The sequence below is a fragment of the Hippocampus guttulatus genome, chromosome 14, assembly GCF_054856545.1.
Source record: "Hippocampus guttulatus isolate MCC_2025c chromosome 14, RoL_Hgut_1.0, whole genome shotgun sequence".
Lineage (NCBI taxonomy): Eukaryota > Metazoa > Chordata > Actinopteri > Syngnathiformes > Syngnathidae > Hippocampus > Hippocampus guttulatus.
Window position 1 is genome coordinate 1633987 of NC_141274.1, and position 26749 is coordinate 1660735.

At 42.5% G+C, this 26749-nt stretch overlaps 3 protein-coding genes across 6 annotated transcripts in view; 2 read left to right on the forward strand and 1 right to left on the reverse strand.

The window, feature by feature from the left end:
- obscnb (obscurin, cytoskeletal calmodulin and titin-interacting RhoGEF b) overlaps positions 1-15002 on the forward strand; it is a 59668-nt gene extending 44666 nt beyond the window's left edge. The window contains exons 48-73 of the mRNA XM_086128496.1: positions 375-656; positions 1616-1697; positions 1782-1906; positions 1966-2163; positions 2237-2269; positions 2912-3010; positions 3104-3322; positions 3999-4032; positions 4122-4363; positions 4746-4802; positions 6364-6503; positions 6576-6776; positions 6899-6975; positions 7051-7221; positions 7302-7461; positions 9121-9237; positions 9315-9479; positions 9770-9928; positions 10001-10178; positions 10587-10700; positions 10924-11091; positions 11169-11271; positions 11370-11499; positions 11598-11688; positions 11775-11817; positions 12808-15002. Coding sequence (XP_085984622.1) covers positions 375-656; positions 1616-1697; positions 1782-1906; positions 1966-2163; positions 2237-2269; positions 2912-3010; positions 3104-3322; positions 3999-4032; positions 4122-4363; positions 4746-4802; positions 6364-6503; positions 6576-6776; positions 6899-6975; positions 7051-7221; positions 7302-7461; positions 9121-9237; positions 9315-9479; positions 9770-9928; positions 10001-10178; positions 10587-10700; positions 10924-11091; positions 11169-11271; positions 11370-11499; positions 11598-11688; positions 11775-11817; positions 12808-13867 — 4448 coding nt within the window. The 3' untranslated portion in view covers positions 13868-15002. The remainder of the gene's footprint in view (positions 1-374; positions 657-1615; positions 1698-1781; positions 1907-1965; positions 2164-2236; positions 2270-2911; positions 3011-3103; positions 3323-3998; positions 4033-4121; positions 4364-4745; positions 4803-6363; positions 6504-6575; positions 6777-6898; positions 6976-7050; positions 7222-7301; positions 7462-9120; positions 9238-9314; positions 9480-9769; positions 9929-10000; positions 10179-10586; positions 10701-10923; positions 11092-11168; positions 11272-11369; positions 11500-11597; positions 11689-11774; positions 11818-12807) is intronic.
- Positions 15003-15538: 536 nt separating this feature from the next.
- Positions 15539-21503, reverse strand: guk1a (guanylate kinase 1a). 2 transcript variants are annotated; one of them, XM_086128492.1, is made up of 7 exons: positions 21356-21503; positions 19711-19824; positions 18848-18889; positions 18520-18755; positions 17570-17654; positions 17134-17219; positions 15539-16262 (listed from the first exon to the last, which is right to left on the reverse strand). In XM_086128492.1, exons 1-7 carry the CDS (start codon positions 21387-21389, stop codon positions 16224-16226), a joined length of 636 nt encoding a protein of 211 aa, XP_085984618.1. In that variant the 5' UTR covers positions 21390-21503; the 3' UTR covers positions 15539-16223. The 2 variants fall into 2 exon arrangements, with proteins under 2 accessions (XP_085984618.1, XP_085984619.1); XM_086128493.1 differs by lacking the exon at positions 17134-17219.
- c14h1orf35 (chromosome 14 C1orf35 homolog) lies at positions 21399-26104 on the forward strand. Of its 3 annotated transcripts, none has more exons than XM_086128491.1 (9): positions 21399-21525; positions 21949-22051; positions 22915-23062; positions 23161-23206; positions 23301-23383; positions 23687-23759; positions 24058-24137; positions 24508-24630; positions 25646-26104. In XM_086128491.1, the coding sequence occupies exons 2-9, from the start codon at positions 21955-21957 to the stop codon at positions 25899-25901; spliced, it is 906 nt and encodes a 301-aa protein (XP_085984617.1). In that variant the 5' UTR covers positions 21399-21525; positions 21949-21954; the 3' UTR covers positions 25902-26104. The 3 variants fall into 3 exon arrangements, with proteins under 3 accessions (XP_085984617.1, XP_085984616.1, XP_085984615.1); XM_086128490.1 differs by having other exon boundaries at positions 21504-21635; XM_086128489.1 differs by lacking the exon at positions 21399-21525 and having other exon boundaries at positions 21532-22051.
- Positions 26105-26749: the final 645 nt, after the last annotated feature.

Sequence of the window (26749 nt, forward strand, 5' to 3'; positions counted from 1 at the left end):
GTGGCGCATTCAAGTGCGCTCAGTTTGGTCGAGAACCGATTTTCGGTCGTAATCCGAGGTATAAAAAAACTCGAAATTTTTGGTTGAAAACCGATTTGGTCGAGAACAGAGGTTTGACTGTAATTAGATGATAATGAGGATAATGGATGAACGGATGTCATCTTTAAAAAATATATGAGATGAGATAATGACACACTTGTGGGGAAAAAAAAATCCTGTCTTTCAAATGCACGTCAAAGGTCATCGTTTTTAAAAAGATGATCAACGCCATCTGAGTGGAAGTAGAGGGACGCCAACATTCACTTATTCATTTCACAGGTTTGCCTTGGTGGAGGTCTTTGCTTTCAATACTTTTGTTTCCCTCCTCCCCCCAGCCGCTCCCGTCTTCTTGACAGAGTTACAAAATCAGGACGTGCCCGAAGGCTATCCGGTCAGCTTCGACTGCGTGGTGATCGGCAAGCCTTCGCCCGCCGTGCGCTGGTACAAAGATGGCAAAGTGCTGGAGGAGAATGACCACTACATGATCAATGAGGACCAGGAAGGCTGCCATCAGCTCATCGTCACTGCCGTGCTGCCCTCCGACATGGGAGTCTACCGTTGCACGGCGGAAAACAGCAGCGGCATTGCGGCCACCAGGGCCGAACTCAGGGTTGACGGTGAGTTTAATCTCGTGATTTACTCACACAAGGGTTTATTTTGCAACTATAGGTAGCCAACGGCTGTGGCTGTAATTTTATATTGATGGCCTAGAAGTGATTTTCATACAAATATTTACTAAGACGAGATGCCGTCCTCATCAGAGGAAACCCTGCATCCAATTTCAAGGTCAAAAACTGGTTTTCAAGCTCCAAGCTCATTGAGTCATACGTCAAATTCTAGGCCTTGATGAGGGCTTTTTTTGTATTATTTTCTCAATACGTCCTGCTAAAATGATACAATAACAAAGCATTATTAGGTTTTGTTTAAAAACAAAAAAACCCCCAAAGAATTGTATAGTTTGCCTTGCTAATATTAGCCTCTTTTGTGAGGGCATCCCCATTCCTTCTAAGCGAATCATCCCCCCCCATTCTACCCCTTGCTACCGTGACAACTAGGAGCACTTAGTGCTCCGAAACTAAAAAAGTGAATGCGAATTGAAAAGCACACATTAAACACTACACGACAACAAGTGGACACATTGGCAAACACAAAATCAAGCAATCGCGTATGTTCTGCTTAACAGAAGCTAACTCGGTGAGCTAGCACTAATCTGTGCATCCTCCGAAACACAGCACGGTGGCTCGTGGTGTTCCAGATAGTGTCCGGTTGTTATGAAAGAGTGTCTCTCGATGTTTGGCCAGCCTTGCTGTCAAGTCAGGGGTGAACTACCTCATTCATAGACAAATGTTCACAAATAGGCTGACAAAAGATTGACTTACCGGTAGTTCTTTAATTTCAGACGCAATGAGTGGGGAGGCATCCAAGAATCAAAAAGGACAATTTTCTATCGTATGTCCCTTTTTAAGTTCCATAGGTCGTGAAAGACTTTGGGCTAAGAAGTCTATCTTGGAAAAATCACCATGCTTCAATCCCTAATCGATACTCAGATGTATTAACTCATCACCTTCTCCGTTAGTGTCCTGCAGCTCCGATTATGACACTGCCGCTGATGCCACTGAAACCTCGTCTTACATCAGTGCCAAAGGCTACTTGTCCAGGTGGATTTATTGAACAAACTTAAAAGTTTTCAGATAGTGTACATCCGATACATTGATCAGTAACTGTTGTTGTCATTCTTCAAGCAGGGAGACTGAGACCTTTGAGTCCGTGACAGAAGATGATCAGTTGCCTCAAGTTGTGGAGGAACTTCACGATGTTCACGCTAGCCCAGGTTCACCAATGGCGAAGATGCAACTCAGGGTCAAAGGTACACGGAGAAAATCGGTCATGAAATTGGCTGTTTGTGATCTGGTGGTTTGTTTCCAGGTTTCCCCAAACCGAGAGTGTATTGGTTCAAAGACGGCCATCCCCTGCACGGTTCCGAAAAGATTTTGGTGTTAGCGCAGCAAGACCTTCACAGTCTCGAGATCCTGGAGGTGAAGAAAGAGGACATGGCGGAATACTCGGCCTACATCAGTAACGCGGCTGGTTCTGCTTACTCTTCTGCCCGGCTCATTGTTCAAAGTATATACGCCAGATTCTAAAAAATATGACGTGGGATGGCATACGGATTTTAAGAACCTCTGTTTTATTTCAGATCCAGGAGAGATTATACCTCAAGATGTGAAAGGTAATTACATCTTCTTTCATAAGCACTTAACATTGAAAATGGAATTTACACTATCAAGGCATCCAAACACCAATACAATAATCCCTCGTTTATCGCGGTTAATGGGGACCAAAACCACCCGCGATCAACGAAAATCCGCAAAGTAGCAACCCCCCCCCCCGTATAGGTACATGTACATGTGTATGAGTATAAAAAATATTTATAAGGCCAAATTTAATGGTATACATGCATGTAGAAGTAAATTTTGTAGTAATTAACATTACTTAATGATATATACTAATAGATTTAAACATGTATAAGTTAGGTTAAGTTAGTGTATGAATAACAAAATACACTTAACATATACATGTAGTACTGTATATGTTGCTCTATGTGACTCGCTGTTGTTTTGCTGACCTTCGCTGCTTCTCGCGGACGGTTTGCGGATTTTTCGCGGACTTAAATTTATTTATTTATTTTTTATGAATAGTATGTTTGAAAAAATTCACGATGCACTGAGGCCGCGATAAACGAACCGCGAAATAGCGAGGGATCACTGTACCACGTTTCCTCATGTTATTTGTGGGGGGTTTTTTTTAACCATATATCATGTACTTGAATGTGACTGAGCGCTACTTTTTTCCAATGACCTGTATTTCGTAGACTCCCTGGAGTCTCTGGTGCCACCGCGTTTCCTCGAAAAATTCTGCAACAGGAAAGTGAAACAAGGAACCAGCATCACATTATCCGTCAAAGTCGAAGGTTTGCACGCCACATGCTTGAAAAGGATTCTTCGCCCCCCCCCCCCACACACACATTCCTGCACTTCAACACACTCTGTACGTACGCCTTTAGGATCTCCCACTCCAATGGTCTCGTGGCTAAAGGAGGAGTCGGTGGAGGAGGTGCTGTGGATCAAGCCTGATACCAAAGGATACAAAGTAGCAAGCTCCGGCCGCCAACACAGTCTCATCTTGATGGATGTTGGAACCGAGTACACCGGCGCCTACACCTGCATTGCCACCAATAAGGCGGGACAGTCCATTTGTACTGCCCACCTTGAGGTGGATGACAGTAAGATAAAAAACAAACAAACATCTCCTTTCTTTAACATTGACCCACTGAGCATTTACATACATGAACAAATTGTTTTACCCCTCTTGACATACAGTTGTTAGCGGAACCTCCAAAGATGAACACCCCTAAAGTGATACCTTAATTTAGGGTTCAACCAACATTGTTCTGCAAGAATGCCCGTGATGTCAACCAAAATTGGCAGCGATAGGAAATAAACTTTCAAACTCTGGTCAAAAAGTTTTCTTTGCGCGCATATGTTCTTCGTGCCCCGACTAGTCAAAACAAATGATTCTGATTAATATGGTGTTGATGAAATAAGAACTGAGCAGATTCATCCACCCATTTTCATCCATTTCAGGGGCCTGCCGTTTTGACACTATATTGCCTGCTGCTGTCAGCTGAAATTGACGTCAAAGTGCCTTCGGGCTCGCATTGCGAACGTCAAGGCTCACCTGTTTACTGCGTTTGGTTATGTGACAATGTCACAATGGGAACATACTAATTCACTTTGCATTATTTAGGGTGAGAAAAGAATTCTTGAAATTGGAATAACTTGGACCAACCAAAATGATTGTTTGACTTTGGAAGTTCCAGTGTATTACCACTGGGTGATCAGTTCACCCCCACCTGTGTGTTGATTATGATCATCATTTGTTCTCATCGTTTTACTCAGCTCCACCGCAAAAGAAAGAGACCAAGGCTTCAGAGTATGTTTTTTTAAAAATTATTATTATTTTTAAATTCGTTAGCTAGAAGATAACAAATGCAAATGTGATGTATCATTTTTATACATCAGTGTTCTCGGGATTACTGTCAGTCCACCAGAGGAAGCTGCAAAGAGGGGAAAGGGCAAGTATAACTTTGAAACACCATTTGATAAGTTAATAATATTTGTGCAGTGTAAATCCAAGCTAATAGCGTTTTGCAATTTGTTTCAAGAGAGTAAAATGTCCTACTTTGGAGAAGTTGGCTCTGAAGAATTCCTCATGAAACTCACCTCCCAGATCACTGAAATGGTCTCGGCCAAGATTACGCAAGGTGCGTTTGTACGGTGTTTCGTGGACCATCCTGTATCGTTGCTGCAGTGTATTGAAGAAATACCAAGCCAAATAATATCACATTTTATGGATTTTGATTTCACCGCCATCGTCATCATCTCCACGCTGCGCAGCTATTCTCCACTTTCTCGCCTGCGTCTTCTTCAGCTTCTTGGCCGTATGCTTTGATTGTCGGCCCTCACTCGCATAACAGCGCAAGAGTCGTCTCGTGTTTTTCCGCACGTATGGCTTGTGTGATGTGTTTTACCACGTCCAAGCTCATCTCGCTTCGTCCGAGCAACACTTCTTCACCAGTTAACTACGCCATCACTTGACTAACAGCACCCACCCAATGTTCATCCAATCATGAATTTGTTATTCAGACAGCACACAGAATCAGGAAGTGCTCCAGTGGATGAAATCCTGGCCCAAAACGACCAGTATGTATTACGAATGCATCCATTGTCACATAGCGTAAATCAAGACTTTTGTATATGATGACGACGCACAGATGAATTATTTATTTCTTTTGAATGAAATCTAAGATGCAACAACAGCATTTGCTGCAACCACGATAGTTTTCTCTGTTGTATTCCGAATGGCTGTTGACTACTAATCTGTCTGTTCGTCTGTCTATCCGTCCATCTTCTATAATGATCTATACATGGTGGCGTAATTGTTTAATACGCGTTTATTTTAGTGTATCAAATGACACATTTTGACAACTATCTTCTTTGTTCATTGATAACACTGGTCAACAGTGAATTTCAAGCAGAGGTGGGTGTTTGTGTCCCTAAATGCTTTTTTGAGGCTGATTTCAAAAAGGTCTTTACTTTTTTTTTTTGTTTTTTTAAAGTATAACGTTTTTTTTTTTTTTGATATTATTATTATTATTATTTTTATTATAATGATGAAAACCTAATGTCCATCCATCCATTTTCTAATCCGCTTATCCTCACAAATCTATCCCAGCTGTTTTCGGGCAGCAGGCAGAGGACAGCCAGAACTGGTCGCCAGCCAATCGCAGGGCACACAGAGACGAACAACCATCCGCGCTCACAAATCACACCTAGGGACAATTTAGAGTGTTCAATCAGCCTGCCATGCATGTTTTTGGAATGCGGGAGGAAACGGGAGTACCCGGAGAAAACCCACTCAGATGGAGAACATGCAAACTTCGCACATGAAGGCTGCAGCCGGAATCCAACCCTGTACATCTGCACCGTGTGGCCAACGTGTTAACCAGTTGAACACCGTGCCGCCCGAAAACCTAATGTGTCAGAGGAAAAAAGCAAGGATTGATTTGGAATCGGCGCAAATAAATTGTCTAGAAAAGTTGACTGTCATTCAAACTGTTTATTACCGTCCTTGCTCTTTACGGAATGATTAGTAAAATTAGTAATAAATGGGATTTTTAAAACATATAACGCTTATGTTTGTAAATTGTAACATTAATTGCATTTCATTGCAATTTTAGTTTGGATTTAGCTTTTATTTTTAAATATGTATTTTTAAGTTTTAATTTATTGATTGAAAAGTGTCTGAAAGGGCCATTTTTAGACCCAAAGACGTATTTCGATGTCTTTTCAGACGCCACACATTTAATCCCAGCTCCTCGTTTAATATTGACTGTACTTGAAAAGTGTCTGAAAGGCCCATTTTTAGACCCTTTTCAAGTACAGTCAATATAAAATGAGGAGCTGGGATTAAATGTGTGGCGTCTGAAAAGACATCGAAATACGTCTTTGGGAGTGAATGGGTTAAAGGCCTTCAATGACTGTAATTTACAGTACGTCTTCATAGATACATATACATATTATAGTAGTCATTCATCTGTTCATCTTTGTTTTTGACAAGTGAATTGGCATGGAATAAAATGCCAGTAGGGTCATGTGGCGCTTGACCCGCTGTCACGAGAGACTAAACTGTGCTACTGATACACTTCCGCTAATATCCAACAACACAATTGACTCCCGCTTCCTTCCCTCCCTGCTGTGTCAGGCTCATTGCGTGTACCAGGTGCAGACAGTGACGACGACACCAAGACCCCATCGGCTTCTCCTCACCACGGTCGCTCCCGTCCCCCCTCCCTCGTGGCTGACTCCTCGTCTGAGTCCGATGAAGGAGATGCCAGGGGAGAGGTGAGATTCTGCCATATGAGAAACGCCTTTCGTGCCATGAAAAGTGATGGGGGGGGAACCCTGTGCACGCAGATGTTCGACATCTACGTGGCGACGGCCAACTACGACCCCATCGTGGCCAGCAAAGAATCCGTCTCCCTGAAGGAGGGACAGTACGTGGAGGTGTTGGATTCGGCCCACCCGCTCAAATGGCTCGTGCGGACCAAACCCACCAAGACGACGGCATCCCGCCAAGGCTGGGTGTCACCTGCCTATCTGGACAAAAAGTTCAAAGTATGCCTGCGTAGCATCATAGCACAGACCTGTTTGGTTGCCATGTGCAAAGGGGCGTGGCATGAAGGTTAAAATTTCACAAGATTTCAGTTCTTCCACTGATGATAAACGTGTACCTGCAGCTATCTGCTGATTCGGGTGACCTTCCTGAGACGAGCGTAGAGGAGGTGTCTGAGGGAGAATACAAGAAGAAGTTATTGTAAGTAAAACAAACCTTTAAGTCATTACAAATACTATCCGCCTCTTAAGCAGCATCGTTGGTCTTCTTCTGCAGCCAGTTGATTCATGACATCATAAACGGCGAATCAGAGTTCGTCAAAGAGATAGACTTCTTCACGGGTCATCGCCTGAGGCTCGCCGACTCTCCTGATGCACCGAGTGACATCAGCGGCCAGAGGGAGGCCATCTTTAGGAACATCGATGACTTGAAGGACTTCCATTCCAGGTATGCTCGCCGCCTCGCTTTGGCCAGCTCGTCTTTGGGAGTAGCTTGGTGGCAGTGACCTCGCTGTATGTGTATTGCAGGGTGTTCCTGCCAAAGCTGAGCGATTGTGAGACGGATGATGATGTCGCCATGTGCTTCCTGAAGAATAAGGAAGGCTTTGAGCAGTACCTCCAGTATCTTGTAGGTCAGAGCCAGGCTGAAAGTGTCATCAGTGACAAGACAGTCCACCGCTTCTTCAAGGTATCACTGCTCGTTTTCACGTTGTTCTTCAACCCTCTTGTTATGCTGCCGATCAAATGTTATTATTACGCTCTATCCACTTTCCACCTCAAGTGAGCTGTAAGAGGTGCACTTACAGATAAAGACAAAATTGTTCATTTCACATATTGACAAGTTCAGTTCATGTTGAGATATAAAGAACACAAATTATGATTTTAAAAAATATATATTTTCTGTCACTGTTGGAAATTTAAACATACCCCAGCTCAAGTTTACTTAGGTTCCTTATTGCTGAGGCACTTCGGAGTATAAAGTGCACCTTCAACGAATAGCCTATTTTAAAACTGTTTTCATAACTACTGCGCACTGCATTATAAGGCGCACAGAATAGAAGCTACAATCTACAATAATGGGTGCGGTTGCGCTACGCATCCACTAGATGGAGTCACGCTAAAGGAATACAATTGTCGTGGAGGGGAGCTGTCCATTTCCTTATGGCCCTCCTTGGACACAGGTTTCTTTTATTTGTCTATAAGGTGGAAGAAAGACCCAACACCATGTCGTCTTTTCTGCAGTTTATCACAACACAATACAAATTGATTCGGGCTTCTGAGAGTTTCAGATGTCGTCAGGAAGCAAAGGAAAAATACAGTCTCACGTTTATATAGGGATAATATGTTAATGAGGGACGGGCAGTCCTTCCCCTTATGTAAAAATTCGAAACAAAGAAAGGTCAATGCAGTTCGATCTTGGCATGATTACAAAGTCCAGACTTTTCCCGCTTCGCATTAATCTCGAGATAAAAGTTCCTCCTCAGGGAAATGTGACAGGCATCAGGGACTTTGCCGAGATGGGGGTGCGAAAGAAGACACTTCGGGGCTGTTAATCACTCAAGGGGGAAGAAGATATAAACTTAACACTACATTCTTTGTTATAAGAGTTTAAACAGATGTTCAGGAAAGAGACTCGTATAATAGTACTCATATTTAGGCTAAAATTCCTCAACAACAATACAATACAGCTTTAGAGCCTTCACAACCGCTGCAGATATAATAATGAGAACTGGTCACCAACATGGACATGAAAAATATAAATACAGATGGCATTACAAAACAATAAATGAAAGACAAAAGTTATGAAGACAATTGATTCAACAAAAAGGCACACAAACATCCTGGACTCACATCCACAAGGGGCTAAATATCCTTAGTAGCCTTGCTTGTCTCCTTCCCTCGTTTAGTCAGCAGTTAACGATGCTTTTGGTATTATCTTCATTTCATTATGGCTGCGTAGAACTCACAAAGTTGTCTGTTTGAGTGCGTTTTGGCGAATGGACATGTCAATTGGTGTCGGACTTGGAACCCTTTTAGAATTGTTTCCTGCTAATAATCACCACTAGAAAACTAACAGGGGAACGACTCAGTGGGGAATACAAAGAGAGTCTCTTTATATTAGGCGCATCGGATTATAGGGCGCACTGTCGCCTTTTGAAAAAATTGAATGCTTTCAGGTGCGCCTTATTGTGCGCAAAATACAGTATTGTTCTTTTTCTTTCGTTTATGGGTTAAACGGGACAGTGACCCAGGATCATGACTGCTGTTCCTACAGAAACAGGCATAATCGGGGAGTGACTCCAGATGGTGCTGGTTTTGTACAACCCTTCCCATTATGTTGTAACAGGAGTACACCGAAAAGGAGCGAGCCAATGCAGACCCAGCTGACCCGCCTGTACGCAGCATCAACGCCTACCTGCTACAACCTCTGGACAGGATTCAGAAGTACAAGGTCTTCCTCAAGGTGACGTCCAATAGTCGTGTGTTTCTTTTCAGATCCTGAATTTTCTCGGTTGTAACGCACCCCCTCAACGTCACTAGGAGCTCATTCGAAACAAGGCCAGAAATGGCCAGAACTGCTGCCTGCTGGAAGAGGCGTACGCCATGGTGTCGGCACTGCCGCAACGCTCTGAGAATACTCATCACGTCTCCTTGATTGAGAACTACCCCGCCACCCTTGAAGCGTTAGGAGAGCCTCTTAGACAGGTGAGTGTTAAGTTTGACTTCATTTCCTTTAAGTCGTATAACTTTAAAATTGTTTTATGCTTTCGGCATACAGTACACTGTAGTGCCCACAAATGTGCTGTTCGGGAATTCGAGATATTCTCTGTGTCACTTTGATTCATCATGATTTTGGTCAACTTGCATTTGTTTTTATCCGTGATCGTCCCCTTTTTTTCCCTTAAGGCAAAGCTGTTTTTTGACAAAAAAACACTCTTGCATGAAAATAACAGTATGAGGAATGCAGACCTCCACTTATTTTGTCTCACTACTAGGGACCCTTCCAAGTTTGGGAGGGAGCTCCTGGAATAAGGACGTCCTCTCGGGGTCACCACCGCCACGTCTTTCTCTTTAAGAACTACTGCATCATCTGCAAATCCAAGAGAGATAGCAACACCGATTCACAAACATACGTCTTTAAAAACATGATGAAGGTGAGACTCGACACCCCCTGCGGATAATCTGTCACGAGCTGCAGCGTATTTTTCATTTACACCCTGCCGCAGCTGAACAACATTGACGTGAATGACACGGTGGAGGGTGACGACCGCGCTTTTGAGATCTGGCACGAACGCGAAGATTCGGTGAGGAAGTACACTTTGCAGGCCCGAACCGTGACCATGAAAAACTCGTGGCTGAGAGACTTCCGAGAACTTCAGCAGAGACACAGCATGCCCACCTGGAGTAAGTTGACCAAACTTTCGTCTTCATTTCATTGTCACACTCTCACGACTTGTTTATGAGTTGCGTGTTGAGTTGAACTATCCACTCAGGACGAATAATTATCCCCTTCTCTGAAATTGACGCTTCCTTATTTTCTCATGAGGACAAAAACGGGTGTAACTGTAATTATTATGGACATTAAAACTCATTCAGTACCAGCCAATTCTAGACCAAGTCTGAAAAGACGTTTAAAAACGTCTTTGGGAGTGAATGAGTTAAAGGGGGTTCGAATTTTTGTGATAACTTGACTCATACTGTAGCAGCTGAAAAAATCCTGTGAAATAATTTCAAAAAAGAGTGGGAAACCCGATAAACAACAACATTTTCAAAAATATGTCCCCAATAATAATTTTCACTGTTTTTCGGAAGGTCCTCCTGACTTTGTCGAAATACTGGCAAACTGCACAGCCGAGCTTGGGCAGACTGTTAAACTGGCGTGCAAGGCTACGGGAGTTCCCAAACCTGCCATCACCTGGTACAAGGGTAAGACATACCTTCCTCATCCACAATGTGGCCTTAAGTAGCGAGTCAGCAACGGTAAGAAATCTGGACTATTCTTGTTCATTGAAGACAATTCACCTTGGATCCGAAAGGGTTCTTCAGTTCTTTAAATTTTAGATGTGGCCATGTCCCGGATGATTAAGAATCTACGCAGACATAAATGGAGTGTGTTTCACCAATGCTTCTGCTGACTTGCTGGCCGTAGATGGACGCATAGTTGAGGCAGACCCTCATCACATCATTATCGAGGACCCCGACGGCTGCTGCACGCTCATACTGGATAACATGACAGCCCAGGATTCGGGCCAGTACATGTGCTTTGCCACGAGCTCAGCTGGCAACGCCAGCACGCTGGGCAAGATCACCGTACAGGGTGAGCAGCTCACACACAGAAAGTCCCCAGGCTGCTTTTTTTGCTGCTTTTAGCAGGTCATTCGTTTGTGTCTTCAGTGCCTCCGCGGTTTGTGAACAAATTGAGGAATGCAATTTGTGTCTCCGGTGAAGACGCTCAGTTCACCTGCGTCATCCAGAGTGCTCCCAGTCCCAAAATCAGGTAGCAGTGTTCAGGGGTTGCAGAGTACTAGTTTGTATCATTTGTCTGAAATGTCCCCATGTCAATAATTTCTGGCTCCGTGTGAATACGCGATCAAGATGGTTCAAGGACGGCCGCCTGCTGAGCGACCAGGAAAAGTATGAGACCTACAGTGAGCTCCGCAGCGGAGTTTTGGTCTTGGTGATCAAAAATGTGACGGATCGAGACCTGGGACACTACGAGTGTGAGGTTGGTCCGCATGAATGCATCCTGTGAGAAGCACTCTCAATTCCATCTCTAAATAAAGAAAGAAATTGGACATGACGAGAATTTCTCACTGTCGCCAGTTGTCCAACCGTCTGGGCAGTGCCAGGTGTGCCGCTGACTTGGTTCCTCCATCGGCCGCTAGCAGTGGTGAGCAGGCCATTGTTCTTGAAGGTAAGAAGAGATGGAGTACTTCCTAGGAGCTCACATTGTTTGCCGCATTCCATCTACTGAATGTATTCACTTTTCTCTCTGTCTAGTTACCGAGCAGGAAACAAAAATACCAAAGAAAACCATCATCATGTAAGTGCCATTCATGCATGGTCTAGGTTCTTTTGTTTGTTTTTTTGCCCTGTCATCACCTTTATACTTACACCTACATAGAGGTATAGTGCAACAGTCGATATATTTTTTCCATGGGAAGTAATGGAAAATGTGAATAACTTTGTTCAAGGGTCAGGCCACTGCAATTATAGAACCTTGCGATTGTTAACTTTACAGGGAAATATTAAAACACAATAAGTGAATCAATGCTTTGATTCTTACACAACTACATGATGGAAGCACAATTTTCTTTTTCCGAAATTTATGCAACTTTGTCTTCATAAAGCATGCTGTGTGGACTTTATTGTGACTGCGACTCAAATTTGTGGAATGCAAAGCGTGAGTGTGAAAATTTCTTACCACACGGCTGACGAAAAGGATTGGCTGTTCTCACGGGGATGCAAATTTAACCACCAACTCAAACACCTCATGACACGAAATAAATGATTGACTGTCCTACTGCGGCATGCTTCTTTCATGGCGGCATTTTGGAGAACCATCAGTTGCCGTCTCACTTACACCAGGGGTGTCAAACTCATTTTTGTCGCGGGCTACATTGTAGTTCCGGTTTCCCTGCCGTTATGACAGTGAATTTTGTGAAACCATATAAATGTTTAACCACCTCCACAAATTATATACACAACGAACAACAAGTAGATGGATAACTAGTTTTGACATCAGAAGTCAAGAATAATGGATTGTTCAAACATTCTATTTAATACATTATATACGACAATTTGACATTTTGGTTCAGACTTTAGCAAGCATCATGGAAGTTGACATGCTTGAATTGCTTCCGCGGGCCAAATAAAATGATGTGGCGGGCCAGATCTGGCCCCCGGGCCTTGACTTTGACACCTGTGACTTACACCATCCCTCCCTTGCTTGGACAGTCTGTGTGAAAATTGCACGTGAACCAGTGCAGAGTCCTCTTGGATAAAAATGTCTGCGGTGGTGGTTTATTGGCAGCGAGGAGACGATCACCACAGTGGTGAAGAATCCAAGAATGAGGAGGCACAAGTCCCCTGGCATGACTGGCACTGGAGCCCACCGCTTGGAGATGACCACCTCAGAGACCTCCACCAGCAGAACCAGGAGGATGGCCGCCGCTCCCAGGAAAAGCGCGGTGCCAACCTACTATATCACAGAAGCTGAGGGTGCGGAGGGTGCCAGTTCGGTTGTCGCGGAGAGCAAGCCCAATTGGGTTGAGGTGGAGGAGGTGATCGAGTACAAGGTCAATAAATCTCCCAGGCTGTCCAGGAGGAGGGGTGTGTCGCCGGCCAGCTCCACCGCTCCTTCCAGACCCAAACGATCACCCGCGGAGAACCCGAATGCAAACAATTCCAATAACAATCTGGTGGAGCTGGGAGGCAGCGCCTGGGAGGATGAGGCGACTCCGTCTGGTTCAGGAGATCCCTTTGAGATCTCGTCCGTTCTTACCACGGCTGGGGAGGCTCGTGAAGATCCGGAGGATCTGCAAATCGTCATCTTGGAACCCGATGATGATTATGATGAAGACCTTTATGGAAAGCAGGAAGCAAAGACACTAACACGTGGAAGTCATGTTCTAGCACTGGAAGACTTGGAGGACTACGTCCCAGAGGAAGGAGGATCTGACGGTTCGACCAGCTTCGGTCCTGTCGAGAAGCCCTGTGAGATCTCCGTGCTCCAGAGGGAGGTTGGCGGCACCGCCGTGGGACATCCGGTGCTCCTCAACGTGGGACGTCCCGTGGCGGCTCCGAGGCATAGAAGCGGATTTTTCTCGCGCTGCAGAGAGCATCTAGCCGGCAATCTTTTCTCATCTAATGCGCCACAAGCAAGCAGTACCCAGTCGGAAAGGCGCGTCCCCATTCAAGTGAGCCACGCCAAGCTGGAGGTGAAGCCTTCGTACTGCTCCGAGGTGCAGAGGGTGGGAGGAGGGCAGCGCAGCTTTAAAACCAAAATATCAACGCAGATGTCCGGCTATTCATCCGTGGGAAACCCTGTCACACTTCAAATCAGCGACAAACAACAACCCCAAAACCAGTAGCTTTGTATTCTGTTCACCACAATCCTCCTTAGTCTTAAACGCCATCGGTTTGAATCCTCTCCTAACTTTCAGAATATTTTCAGCTGTTAGCAAACCATTCCATATGACAAAATAATGGTTGGACGGTAACACGCGATCACGACAGTCAAAACTGAGTGATCGTCGCCTTCGATTCACTCAAACCAAACTGTGGATCAGAAACCTGATTGTTTCTTGTCACAGACACTGAAAGAAACAAAAAGATCGAGTGGAATGACAATCAGTTACCATTACAAATACTTGTAATGAGCCTTTGTTTTCTTGAAGTAACTATGGCATTAGAGAGCATACTACATCCATGGTACTGCAAGTGACCTCTTGTGCAACATAATACAACACTGGTAAAATAGGAGATTTCCAGACCGTTAAATCAACGACTGCTGTTAGCAAACGGCGGACACACTGGACTGGTCACTTGTCACCTTAAAGAACACAGACAACCTGTGTAGACTACATTCACAACGTCACTGAGTGGGAAAGGAACCCACGCCGCTTGCACGGACTCCGTAGTGAGTGAAGCATGACACCGTCAATGACTTCAAAATAAAACTTTTACTCAGATACACAAAATTGTAATTGAGGGAAGCGTTATACAGTTACCATAAATGATAGCATTTAGGTATGAATTTGCGACCTTTTATTAGTATTTCATAAGATGTCATGTGTTGATTTAAATAGAAACGACTTCCAAAAGTTGATTGTTAAAGATCAATAAGTTATGTAGAGGGAGACGACGATTAGATAGTCAACCTATTTCAGTCATTTGCGTGAATCATTTATCATGTTGCTACATTTATAGTGCATTGAATTGTCTGAGTCTGTTCATGCGATGCAATAACGTGACCTTCGGGCTCCTTTTCAGTTCATTTAAATAATTGACTGCATGCTGCTTTTCCAAAGCACTCAGTATTTCAATTTAATAAAGGGATTAAAGTCCTGCTTGAGTAAGGATTTGGATTCTGTGTCGCTCATAACGCTCTCAAAAGATTGTAATCGCTTGTACTTAAAATGTGTTGTTTTTGAATGGAAAACATGTTTGCTTTCAAATGTGTTCAAATCTGAAAATAAAAAAAAATAAAATAGTTTCCATGTTTGTAAAAGACATACAAATTGTTCCTGTTGTTATTCCACATGAATGCTCACCAATAATAGTTTAAACTGTTGAAGGCTATTAGAAATTGGTTGATAGCCAAAACGGCAGTCTTCACCAAACCACATAAAGAGGCTCCCGAATGAATTCAGGGCTGGAGTCTGACCATGTTCATCTCGTAGTCACAAAGATGATCTTAAGTTATGCGAATAATAATAATACTACGTTTTATTTATAAGCACCTTTCAAGACACCCAAGGACACGTTACAAAAACACAAAACAATACGGGTTGATGAATAAGTGTTCCAGTAAAAAGTATGAGCCCTGGAAATGGCTGTTTCAAACGAAAATGGCAGACTGTCTGTTCAATTTCATACAGGGGTCCTTGAGACGTTTTTTTTTTTTTTTTTTGTATGTCCTGCTGTCATGGGCATGTCCGCCCAAATTTGTGAAAATTGGGTTGGGGGGGGGGGGTAATTTTTAATAATTTTACTGGAGACCCTTTGACCCAGATACACAAAAATCAATGATTCCAAGAGACTCAAAGAAAAAGCATGATATTTCATTTTGTTAGAATGCTCAACAGTCCACTACAGAAATCAATTTAAATGCAGGTTAAATACACATAATTGCCCCCCGCCCTTAAAAAAAAAATCCCTATGACATGGGACTTAATCCTAATACATGTTTTTTTTTTAATCATAGTAAAAAGCAAAACATCATGAAATGGAATACAAATATGCTTTCAGTTGACTTGCACACTCTCGGAAATGCAATGAAATGGATGTGTTTGTTTGTTTTTTACCTGCACAAGATTTCACACTATTTAATCACACATGGCACGAGGACAATGCACAATAGCACAAGGACAAACAGTCAAATAAGTAAGCTTGACAGACCAGTTTGTCAACGTGTCGGAATGAGTTCAGTTACATCCGGGGTGGAGAAAAACTGTTGCTGACTGCAGACAGTTTCAGTCGCCTGGCCTATCAAGGTCAGAATATAACACATAGCAGAGTTTCTAGAATACACATGTAAATAAGGATGTTTTTTTTTTAAAAAAGAGGAAAACTCCTTGTCATTAAAAAAAAAAAAAAGTTCCACTTAAGTAATAAAAACTGTCTAAACACACATGTAAACCTACATATTTGGACAAAATGCTCAAGGAGCTTTTTCAGACCACCTTTTTTTGGATGGAATGTTCACAATGAGGTTTGCCTCGTCTCCTATGAAGACATGTTGATTTTCTTGACCATGTTGATTTCCTGAAGGAGGAAGGGAAAAAAAGACACAATAATCCAATCGTTTTCATTGAATTCGGTGCACTTCTTGTCACTTAAAGATTGAAGACAGCGGTTTTATCTCTAACATAAAAGATTTTAAAAAAACGACATTACATTCGTTAGAAATGATTTAAATGGATCACTCAATCGAAATTAAAACATCGCTACTGGAGTTAATTGAATTGAGCTGTTAAATAAAAACAGTTGCACAACTATTTAACGTGGAATGTAGCATCCAAGCAATGATTGATCAAAAGTAGCGTACAAGCAAAAGTTAAAAATGAATTAAATGTAGCGCTCAAGATGAATAATAAAACATAATTGCAGCTGTTCAAATGTAACTAAGTATGGCATACAAGAGACACCTTAAAACCTGCTATTGGAAAAACAATAATAATAAACCAGCATCACAACTTGCTAATGCTACCAGACCAAATCGTGATTGTGCAGACTTGTTTGGTTTATATTGTAAACACAAAGTTAGGCATGGAAATGTCTAAATACTGTATATATTTTTAATAACTTGTTTCCAGTGTGCCACATTCCTCTAGCTATCTAATAATGTGATAATTCCACCATGATCTTCAATGCTAGCTCACTAATGAATAAAATAAACTGAAAAATGATGTCTTCTCAGTAACTCTATAAATGGACATTAAAGTAGTAATGAACCACCAGCACAACCTGTTTGAAAGTGATACTAATGATAATTTTAAGTATTCTTACACTTGCTTGGCAACGGAAAATCATACTGCTATGTTCATGAGTTAGCTTGCGCGTTCATGACACGACATAAGGAAACAGTGTTGAGTGGGACGCCATGGCTGGCAACCTCAATCTATTTTAAGCTCACCTCAAGAAGAGCATCTTTTAAATGCCCATAAGCGTCTTCCAAGTTGTCATTCACGATCATGACGTCAAACATTTCGGGTTCTTTACCTGCGCGGGAGTAAGAATATGCTCACGTCATATTTGGGTTCTGTGGTTTGTGATCTTCGGCAGGGTGCACAAATACCAATAATGAAGGAATGGTTGAGGTCATTTATTTGTTCAATAATTATTCTCGCTGACATCTGGCTAGGGGGGAGGAGACTCACATTTGTCATTCATGCGGTGCTGTGTCGGTCATCTCGAATATATGACACATAAGAGCAGTGTGAATATAAACTGCTAAAAAAAAAACGGGAACACTTAAGAGTTACATTGTGTTGTTTACGTGTCCCCTTTATTTCTTTATTATTTTGGGGGTGGAGCAGTCTATTTGTGTGGAGGGAAAAAAAAGAACTTACTCAACTCCATGTCCACCTTGGCGGCATCCAAGCGCCTCTGCAGGCTCTCTTCTGACTCCGTTTTTCTGGCTCTCAGACGGGCTTCCTAAAAGGACAGGTTGATTGCTAAATATTATGAGTAGGGATGTTCGATACCGCTTCACATCAGAATGATACCAGAATGAGTATTCTCTGTTTGATGACTCACCCATACCAAGTCCCGATAGCGCTCGTATTTAAAATTGCATTTGAAACTGACAAAAACAAAAATTGTGTTCAATGCTAATGATGATTTGCCAATGTATCAAACTGCTGCAGTGTAGTGCCAACGACTAACAAAGAGGATTTTCTCAATGTTGGATTCATTTTTCTTGCCTAATGTAATGGTGGCTTTTCCAGCTTCTTTCATCTTCGGCATCTGGCTAAAGTCAAGCCTCTCCTTTCTCCAGAGCACTTTGAAACAGTAATTCATGCCTTCATCACATCTCGGCTGGATTACTGTAATGCACTTTACTTTGGAGTCAGCCAATCCTCCATTAAGCGTCTCCAGTTGGTCCAAAATGCTGCTGCTGGCCTCTTGACTGGTACTTGTAAGAGGGAGCACAGAACTCCTACTCTGGCGTCCCTTCCTTGGCTCCCTATACATTTTAGAGTTCTTTTTAAGATCCTATTATTTGCTTTCAAATCGTTAAATGGCCTCGCTACACCTTACCTCTCTGAGCTACCCTGCCCCGACGGACCCGCCCGGTGGCTCAGGTCTGCGGACCAGACATTATTAGAGATACCAAGAACTCAGAGGGCATTGAGCCTTTTCCAATGCTGGTACCTCTCTTTAGAATGGCCCCTCGTTGAATTATTTATGCTCCATGTACAGCACTTTGTATACGCCGGTGGTTGTTTTAAAATGCTCTGTGAATACAGTTGAGTTGAGTAAACCAAGGAATCCCTGCATATACAAGACTTTTTCTCACCAGCACATCCAAAGACGGAGGCTGGATGGAGATGTATATGGGATTGAGGTCGGTCTTCTTGATATTCTTCACCCCTTGCATGTCGATGTCGAGAATGCAGATGAGGTTGCGTGCCTTGACGGCATCCACGGCGGCTCTGCTCGTCCCGTACATGTTCCCGGAAAACTCTGCGCTCTCAATGAATTCGCCTTTAGCGATGGCGGCCTGCATGGCTTCCCGTGTGACGTAATGATAATCTGGAAGAACAGCGAAAGAGGTCACGGGTTGATGACGAAGATGATGATAATGGTGATGTCAAATATCCCAAAGAGATGAAAATCGAATGTACCTTTGCCATTCTCTTCTCCAGGTCGTGGGTTTCTTGTTGTATCTGAGGGAGGAAGTCCATATGTGTTCTGATTATGGATCAGCACTGTCAACAAAGACTAAACTTACCGCATGCTGATTTACTGTATATTTAAGTATAATTCAGCAACTGGCTGATGAAGTGCTGCCTCCACAAGTGAAAATACAGTCACTGCTTTGACTCTCTTGAAGGGGGCTCGCTATTTGTTTTCACTACTGCACAACTAGCCTCATCATTCCTCCGTGGCTCTGCCCTCTGTCGTCACAACGAAAGCCGTATTAAATTGATTTTAGGGAGGGGGGGGCAACATGATCTGTGTTTCATTTGAATGAGGCACGACCACCCCTCAAAGCAGGCATGTTTTTTTCTTTACAGAGCAGTTTTGCGAATCAATGACTTAATTTGAGAGTTTGAGGAGCAACTTTCTAAATTTGAGGATCAATTTTTTTTTTTTGCAGGTTGAGCCCAGTGACCTGAATTAAATGACAAATATATGACAATATAACGCATAACTGTTTTTTTGTTTTTTTTGTTCATGTCATCAACTTTTATACTGTATGTTTATAGCAGCAAAATATAAATTTCAGTTTCAATTTAGTATTTCTGTTTGGCAAAGCTAAATTGAATTTAAAAAACCCCATAAATCGTGCAGACATTAAAAGTCAAAACTCAGGATTCAATTGTGAAAAATAAACAAATACAATTACTTCTAAGTGTTTAACATTATTTTAATCTACTTTTAGGTTCTATGCCCCTCCCTTGGCTGACATACGCCATCACAGTTTATGGTTCCGTTAATTCTTTCGTTGTAAATTAAAAACAAACAAACAAACACAAAAACTCACGCGAGACGCTGAAGCCAAAGACACCATTGTATTCTTTCATGAGCTTCTTGAGCAGAGTGCTTTTACCCGCCCCGGATGGGCCACTCAGCACCACGGGCCTCGGTCCAGCCATAGCTAAAAAAAAGACAGGACAGTGAGAGTAAGAGGGCTTGGCTCACGGGTGACACACTGCAATTTTAGAGGCTGACTTACGAGTTTGACTGAAAACAACACTGCAGCTTTCCAGGCTGACTAACGAGGTTTTTACAAGACAGCACACTTGAGGAGTAGGCAGGGTAGGGCTATACAGATATTGGCATACCAGCCTAAGTGATGCACTTTTGACCTTAATTCGTTGGTGAAAAAAAAAAATGTAACCGGAGCAATCAGGAAGTGAGAGTTACATTACCGCAGAGGTTTTAAACTAATAAAAAGGTTGCAGAATCCCACCCTGGTCGCAAATGTCAGATGGGGCTCCAATCAGAGACGATTATCCGCATGATAGCTGACATGCAAAAAAATCCTAAAGGCATAGCAGTTCAGAAAAAAAAAGGACATTTAATAGCCTTCTCGTCTCCACGCGATCCCGTTGTGACCTGGTTGTGTTTGCAGGTGCAAATGACAAGAGTCCTTCTCCATTGTCTCTTCTCTTAAAGGGCCAGGGACTTCCTTGTTTCCTTGCCCCATGGATGATCCTTGTGTATATTTAGTAACAACTTCATACAGCCAAAGGGGTTGATAAATAGTCCTAAACCCACACATCAATTGATTTTTTTTCCCCTTGTCGTCTGGGATTGACACGGTTGGACCATAATGTGGCATTTTAGGTGTGCGCCAGTAAAGACCAGATTTAAGGACTGCAATTTTTCTTTTTGGACGTGAAGTGTAAATCAATTTTACTTAACTCCAATAACGTTCGAGAATTAGAATAAGTGCCCCAAAGTGCACGGCTATAAATCTGTAAAATTTGAATTATAGTGGCAATGTGATACTCAGGTGGCAGTCATTTATGTCTTCATTACTACACCACAGCCTCTGACAGACCCGCAATTCAACACTGAGCACTTATATGTTGTGCAGCATGACAGCAAATTAGATATTAGACTTCATCAACTCCAGCTGACTCTCATTGGAAGCAAATCATGTGAGATTTATTGGAAATGGGTGGCCGAGAACAGTCAGTTTACTGTCTACTGTAAATGCAGCCATATGTGTTGCATTGTATACACGAAGTAATGCTCATTTCCCTGCCATTTCTGGCTATAATGCAAGCAAAATGTGGAAATGCATCCTTACAATCATGTTACACACAGCTCAATAAAAATGCATGTTTGGTTGCTAAGCATGTAAAACTGCCACCCGGATCCAATTCCTGTTTTCCTAGATTGTAGCGACTCATTTTATACAGTTTAATAAGCGCTCAAAGTATGATCTGAGAACAGCATTGTACTCATCGAAATAAGTAATAAACCGATGCACAACATGTGACTTCTGAATAACATATTGCAATGTGAAACAACGCGTCTTGACAGGCAAAAAAAAAAAAAAAACGACAACGCGTCTTGACAGGCAAAAAAAAAAAAACACAGCATCTCTATGGCAGCCGTTGCCACACTGCTGATAGCCGGAGAGACAGGGAACAAATAAACATGTTTGTTATTCCTACCTGAGTAAAGCCTGGCGAAATATCTCAAATACATTGGCGGTTAATTGGACGTCACTTTCCGAGGACGCCCCTGAGGGATTGTGCTCGTCCTCGGGCTCAGGCTGGTCTCCTTTGCTCCGAGAGACATTTTGCATTTGTTTCGTGCCACTACGTCATCACTACGCGACCGAGTGAGTAAACAAGCCGAGTGCGTGAGCGACAGGATACGCACATATACAGGCCACGAAAGCAACAAAACATTGGCGGATTTTCTTTTTTTTTGTAATCCAAAAAGTCGAAGGTGCTTAAACGTTTTTAATTAATTTTGATTTAAGGCCCTGATACGTATTGAGACAAATATTGAGCGATCATGTGATGTCAGTTGTTTTTTTCCATTCATATAGGGATACCACTTTGGGTCAATTTATATAAATGTTCATAGATACAGCATGTTTAACTGTCTATGAAGTCTATTCATATCCCACTAGGGAGAAAGTCGTACAGCATATCCAAGAGGGGTCGTTAGGGAATTCCCCGGATGTTAGAACGACAGAGGCCGCTACTGTGTGGCCAAAGCTAACTAGCTATATTTCTTCGCTTTTCATTAAAAAAAGCCGAACATGTTCGGTTCTTCGAGAGCCGGAGGGGTTCGAGGAGGCCAGGACCAGTTCAACTGGGATGACGTTAAGGTGGACAAACACCGAGAGAATTATCTGGGTAAGTATGCAAAGCAATGCTAAACGCTCGCGTGTTTTAGCTCCCAAGCACGAGTAGCCAGACAAGAGCTAATAAGTTGATTAACGCGCTAATGTGGCGTCGTGACGCGTCGTGCTGCATTTTCTTACCTTTTCCTACTGTGTCCTTCATCACACGGGTTCTTGATTGTTTGATACTTGTTTTCGAGCGGTGCCGTGTGCTGCTTAAGTCCAATCCATCGCCCACTCTGGGCTGATCCACGTAGCCGCTCTGCTATTTGAGCCCCCCTTCAACTGGGTCAACATGGAATGCTACGTGGAAGGCCACCGTGTTTGCGAAGTACAGCATTAACATCAATAAATTGAATTTTATACCATTTGCCATTTACTGCATCTTACTAGTGAAATGTGAACTGATTAATGTGCCAAACCCGCTATTCTCGCGGGAAAGTCGTGAATTCTGTCGTATGAATGGCAAAAGATGGATACACACAGGGTTATTATACCTTCTCCCATCTGACGGAAGATAATTAAATTATTTTGCCTACTACCATGCATCGCCGGCATCTAGAGATGAAGAAATATATATTTAATTGTGAGTAAGAATTTTCGGACAAATTAAGTGAAATTGGATAACTTCGCATGGCACCCTGAGCTCCAAGGCAAACTATTTAGTCATCACTGATGTGCTTATTAAATGTTAGTGTAATTATGACTTAACTGCCGGCAATACATTAACACGGGTTGGTGATGAATTATGGTGTTTTACGATTTATGCACAAATATGGATTATGTCGCAACTGAAGGAACGGAACCAACGGCACTCTGTATTTCTTATGGGGAAAATAATTTTTCACCTTCTTCTGTTTTTGTTCTTTCTTGCAGGAAATTCTCTCATGGCTCCAGTTGGTCGATGGCAAAAAGGCAAAGATCTGACATGGTACGCTAAAGACAAAACTGGCCGCGCCCGAACTAAAGAGGAAGAGCTCGCTGCTGTAAAGGCTGCAGAACATGACGCATTGATGGCTGCGTTGTAAGTGTGCCACCCAGAATATGTTACCGTAATTGGTAAAAGAATAAATACAATGTCGAAAAAGTGTTATGTACAACTGATTGTCACTGTCAATGTAGAGGTCATAAGGTCATAAAGAGACAACCCACTGGACTGACAAAAGAGGTACTGTATTCCACCCTGTTTTCTTTCACCCCAAAACTTTTTTTTTAGCCATTTTGAAGCAATCCATTAACCCAAATGGCTGGCATTCCCACAGGACTTGGCAGATATGTGTAGAAGAGAAGACGATGATGGTGAAGAAAAAAATGTGGATCGGCTCTCGGGATTGGGAAGCTCCAGGTGTGGTTTTTGTTTTCTTTTTAGTGTGAAAATATCTTAAAGGCTGTTATGTAAATGTAATACAGTATTTTCAATAATGCTAATCAAATCACTACTTATTGAACAAGTTGTTCTGGTTTGCTCATCGTTTCGTAATGCACTGAAAAAATACAATACTCTAGCCACCAGTTGTACAGTATTTGCATCCAATTAACAATATTCCTCTTGACATTCAGCCTCAACAAGCTGCTTATCACAGATAAGAGCTGTGTTGTTCTTCTCTCAAGTCCCATGACTAACAAGTGTGTTTGTATCTATTTACAGGGCCGGCTCACGCAAAATAGTCCTCACCCAAAAGGAAAAGGAGGCTGTTAAAATGGGCCTTCCAGTTTTTACGGTAAAGCCAAACACAAACGCTCGATTTGCAGTGAAACGCTCCGAAGCTTAGACACAGCATGCTCTGTGACACTGGTTGACTTAAAAGTATTTCCTCATTTCAGAAAATGTTAGTGATAAGGGCTGAAACGAGTCCTTGAGTAATTGGAGTAGCTCAATTAAAAGGGTTTGCATTCAGCTTTTAAAACTGGTTCCACAGTATACACTTCTATACATGTGGTGACTGTTTATTCGTGAAGGCTTTATTGTCTACAACTTGATGAAACATAAAAGTTTTTTTTACTTGCTGGTACTTTCAGCACCACAAGACTGCAAATCATCCAGAAACTTCAACTGCAAAGTCATCAGAGAGTGCAGAAAAAGAAGAGGTAGAGCAACGGTAAGAAAGCATGCGTACTACACTACATTAGCCTCACTTGCATAATCAAAGTACTAAACGGGCTGTTTCAAAAACTCTGCTGGTTGTAAAAACAGTGTTATCCACAGTATGATCGTCATTGTTGTTTGCCCTAGTGTGGAATTGCACGGCGCCGTAAACTGACACCGCAATAAGAAATGGTGTTTTGAGCGTTCATTATTTTTCGGAAAGGTCGACTGAAATGCAGGTCTTCCGTTGGCTCTCGTTGTATTGTGTGAGTTTCCCTCATGTGGCATCCCATCAGCTTTGCTGGAAATAAATACTTTTTTACAGTCCTAGTCAGGCTCTTAACTCGTTTTGCTTTTCTTTTTTTGTTGTTGTTGTTGAATAGTTTTAGTCAGGAGACCAAGAAGAAAAAGAAAGAAAAGAAGAGCAAAAAGGAGAAAAAGAAGAAGAAGAAAAAGAAGAGGCAGAGAAGCGACTCTTCCTCGGATTCAGATGATGACAGAAAGAGGTTGGTTGAACAGTGAGCACATTTTAGGACACTTTATACATGATTTATATTCGGTTTACACCAAGCTACTCTTAGTTCAGATGCATTTGTGATGATTCGAAAAGATTCACTAGAGGGCGCTAAGACGTCACTCACCTCACCTCACCTCAAACCAAACGGTCATTGCTTGAGTTTTGGAAGCGTGGAAACTGGAGCCTGATGCTCTCCAATAAACCGGAGACAATCAAAAAAGGAGGAAAAAGGATTTCACTCAACTGCATCGGGGCGAGGCATTTATTAATAATAGTTCATTTTTTCATTGTTATGGAGATTTTTAATCAAAAGGAGAACAAATACATAAAATATATTTGTTTCAACAGAAAAAATTAAGTATACACTCATTTACTAAAGAATAGGACCGATGACAAATGTATTTTAGGGGAGGAAAAAGTAGATCATCCTTGAATAAAATGAAATACAATCATAGAGGTGGTGCAGTGGTTAGCGCGTCGACCTCACAGGGTTCAATTCCAGCTCCGACCTCACTGTGTTGAGTTTGCATGTTCTCCCCCGGCCTGTATGGGTTTTCTCCGGGTACTCCGGTTTCCTCCCACATTGCAAAAACATACATGGCAGGTCAATAGAACACTCTAAATTGTCCGTAGGTGTGAGTGTGAGCGCGGATGGTTGTTCATCTGCGTGTGCTCTGCGATTCGCTGGCAACCAGTTCAGGGTGTCCCCCGCCTACACCCGAAGACGGCTGGGATAGGCTCCAGCCACCCTTGTGAGGATAAGCGGATCGGAAAATGGATGGATGGATAGACACAGTCATAAAATATTTTAGAAACTTTCATTTATTTCAGTAGTTACATTGAAAAAGTGGAACTCATAGTGCTACGAATGTGATACGAATGGGGACGCACACAACTCTGTTGAAGGCAACTGGGATGCTTCTCGCTCTAAAATGCCTGCCTTCATGATTCAAGAGAAGGATGAGAAGCCAAAGTCTGATTATTTGCTTTCTATTGCTCTTCAGGCCCCGAAAGGACCACCACCATCCTAATCCATCATACCGCAGTCAGAGTGGAGCCAGACCCCATGACAGCCATTCAAGGGGGGGACCGAAGGCACAGCAACAGCCCCCACGCCCTCATCATCGACAGCAGCGCCACGACACAGACACCTCCGACGGGGGGTCCCCTGTCCCCCGTAACCCCTCGGGCCACAAGACGGCCCCTAGCGGGGCCGCACAAAGCCACAGGCGACGCCACGACACAGACTCGGACAGCTAATGTGCTTCTCCGTCACCCAGTCCCAACCCGCCCCTCCCACTCGCTCACTCATAAAGACGCTCTTCAAAAGCTTGAGCGCTCCTGAAGACCTCATTTACCTAATGGAGGTTTTGAGGGCCATTTTTGTTGATTTGCCATTTATTACCATTTCTTTGTTTTTACCCTCAATCACAATGATTAAACTTTTCATGTACCATTCAGAATTGGCCCGTAGTTATTATTATTATTATTATTATTATTATTTTTTGGACATATTACTAACTCCTAATCAGGTCTTATTACTAACTTGATACCTCAAAGGCAACAGTAGCCATAGAACAGCAAATGTATCTTAGTGCATACATAAAAGACACATTGCTTTGTTTTATTTGTTGATAGCATAACTTAAAGTAATTTTACAAGCAGACATCCTTTATGCTAACAAAAGCACGATAATGGCTGATGACTAATATGAAAATGTCCCGAGAGGCTAACCTACATCCTCCATTATATCTTATCTTATGTTGGGACGTCTTTAAAGGGTGAGTAGTTTAAATGTATTTTACTTTCATTATGCAGTTGTTGAGGTCTATTTTTTAACCCATTTTACTATGCAAATGCTAACCTAAATAGTGTTTAGTCAAAAGTGTAGCAAGTCGCTAATAATGACAAGCATGAAAATGACCAGAGAAGTTCACCAACAAGCTCCATTATGTCAAGCCCCGATAAAAGTTGAGCAGTTTTACTTGATTGTACTTTTTATTAACATGTTTAGGATATCCCTGTACTGATGTTACTCAGCAGATTCGCTAAGCGAACTGTGCTGTACCTGAAAATGACTGGAGAAGCCGGCTAGCAATCTTCAATGT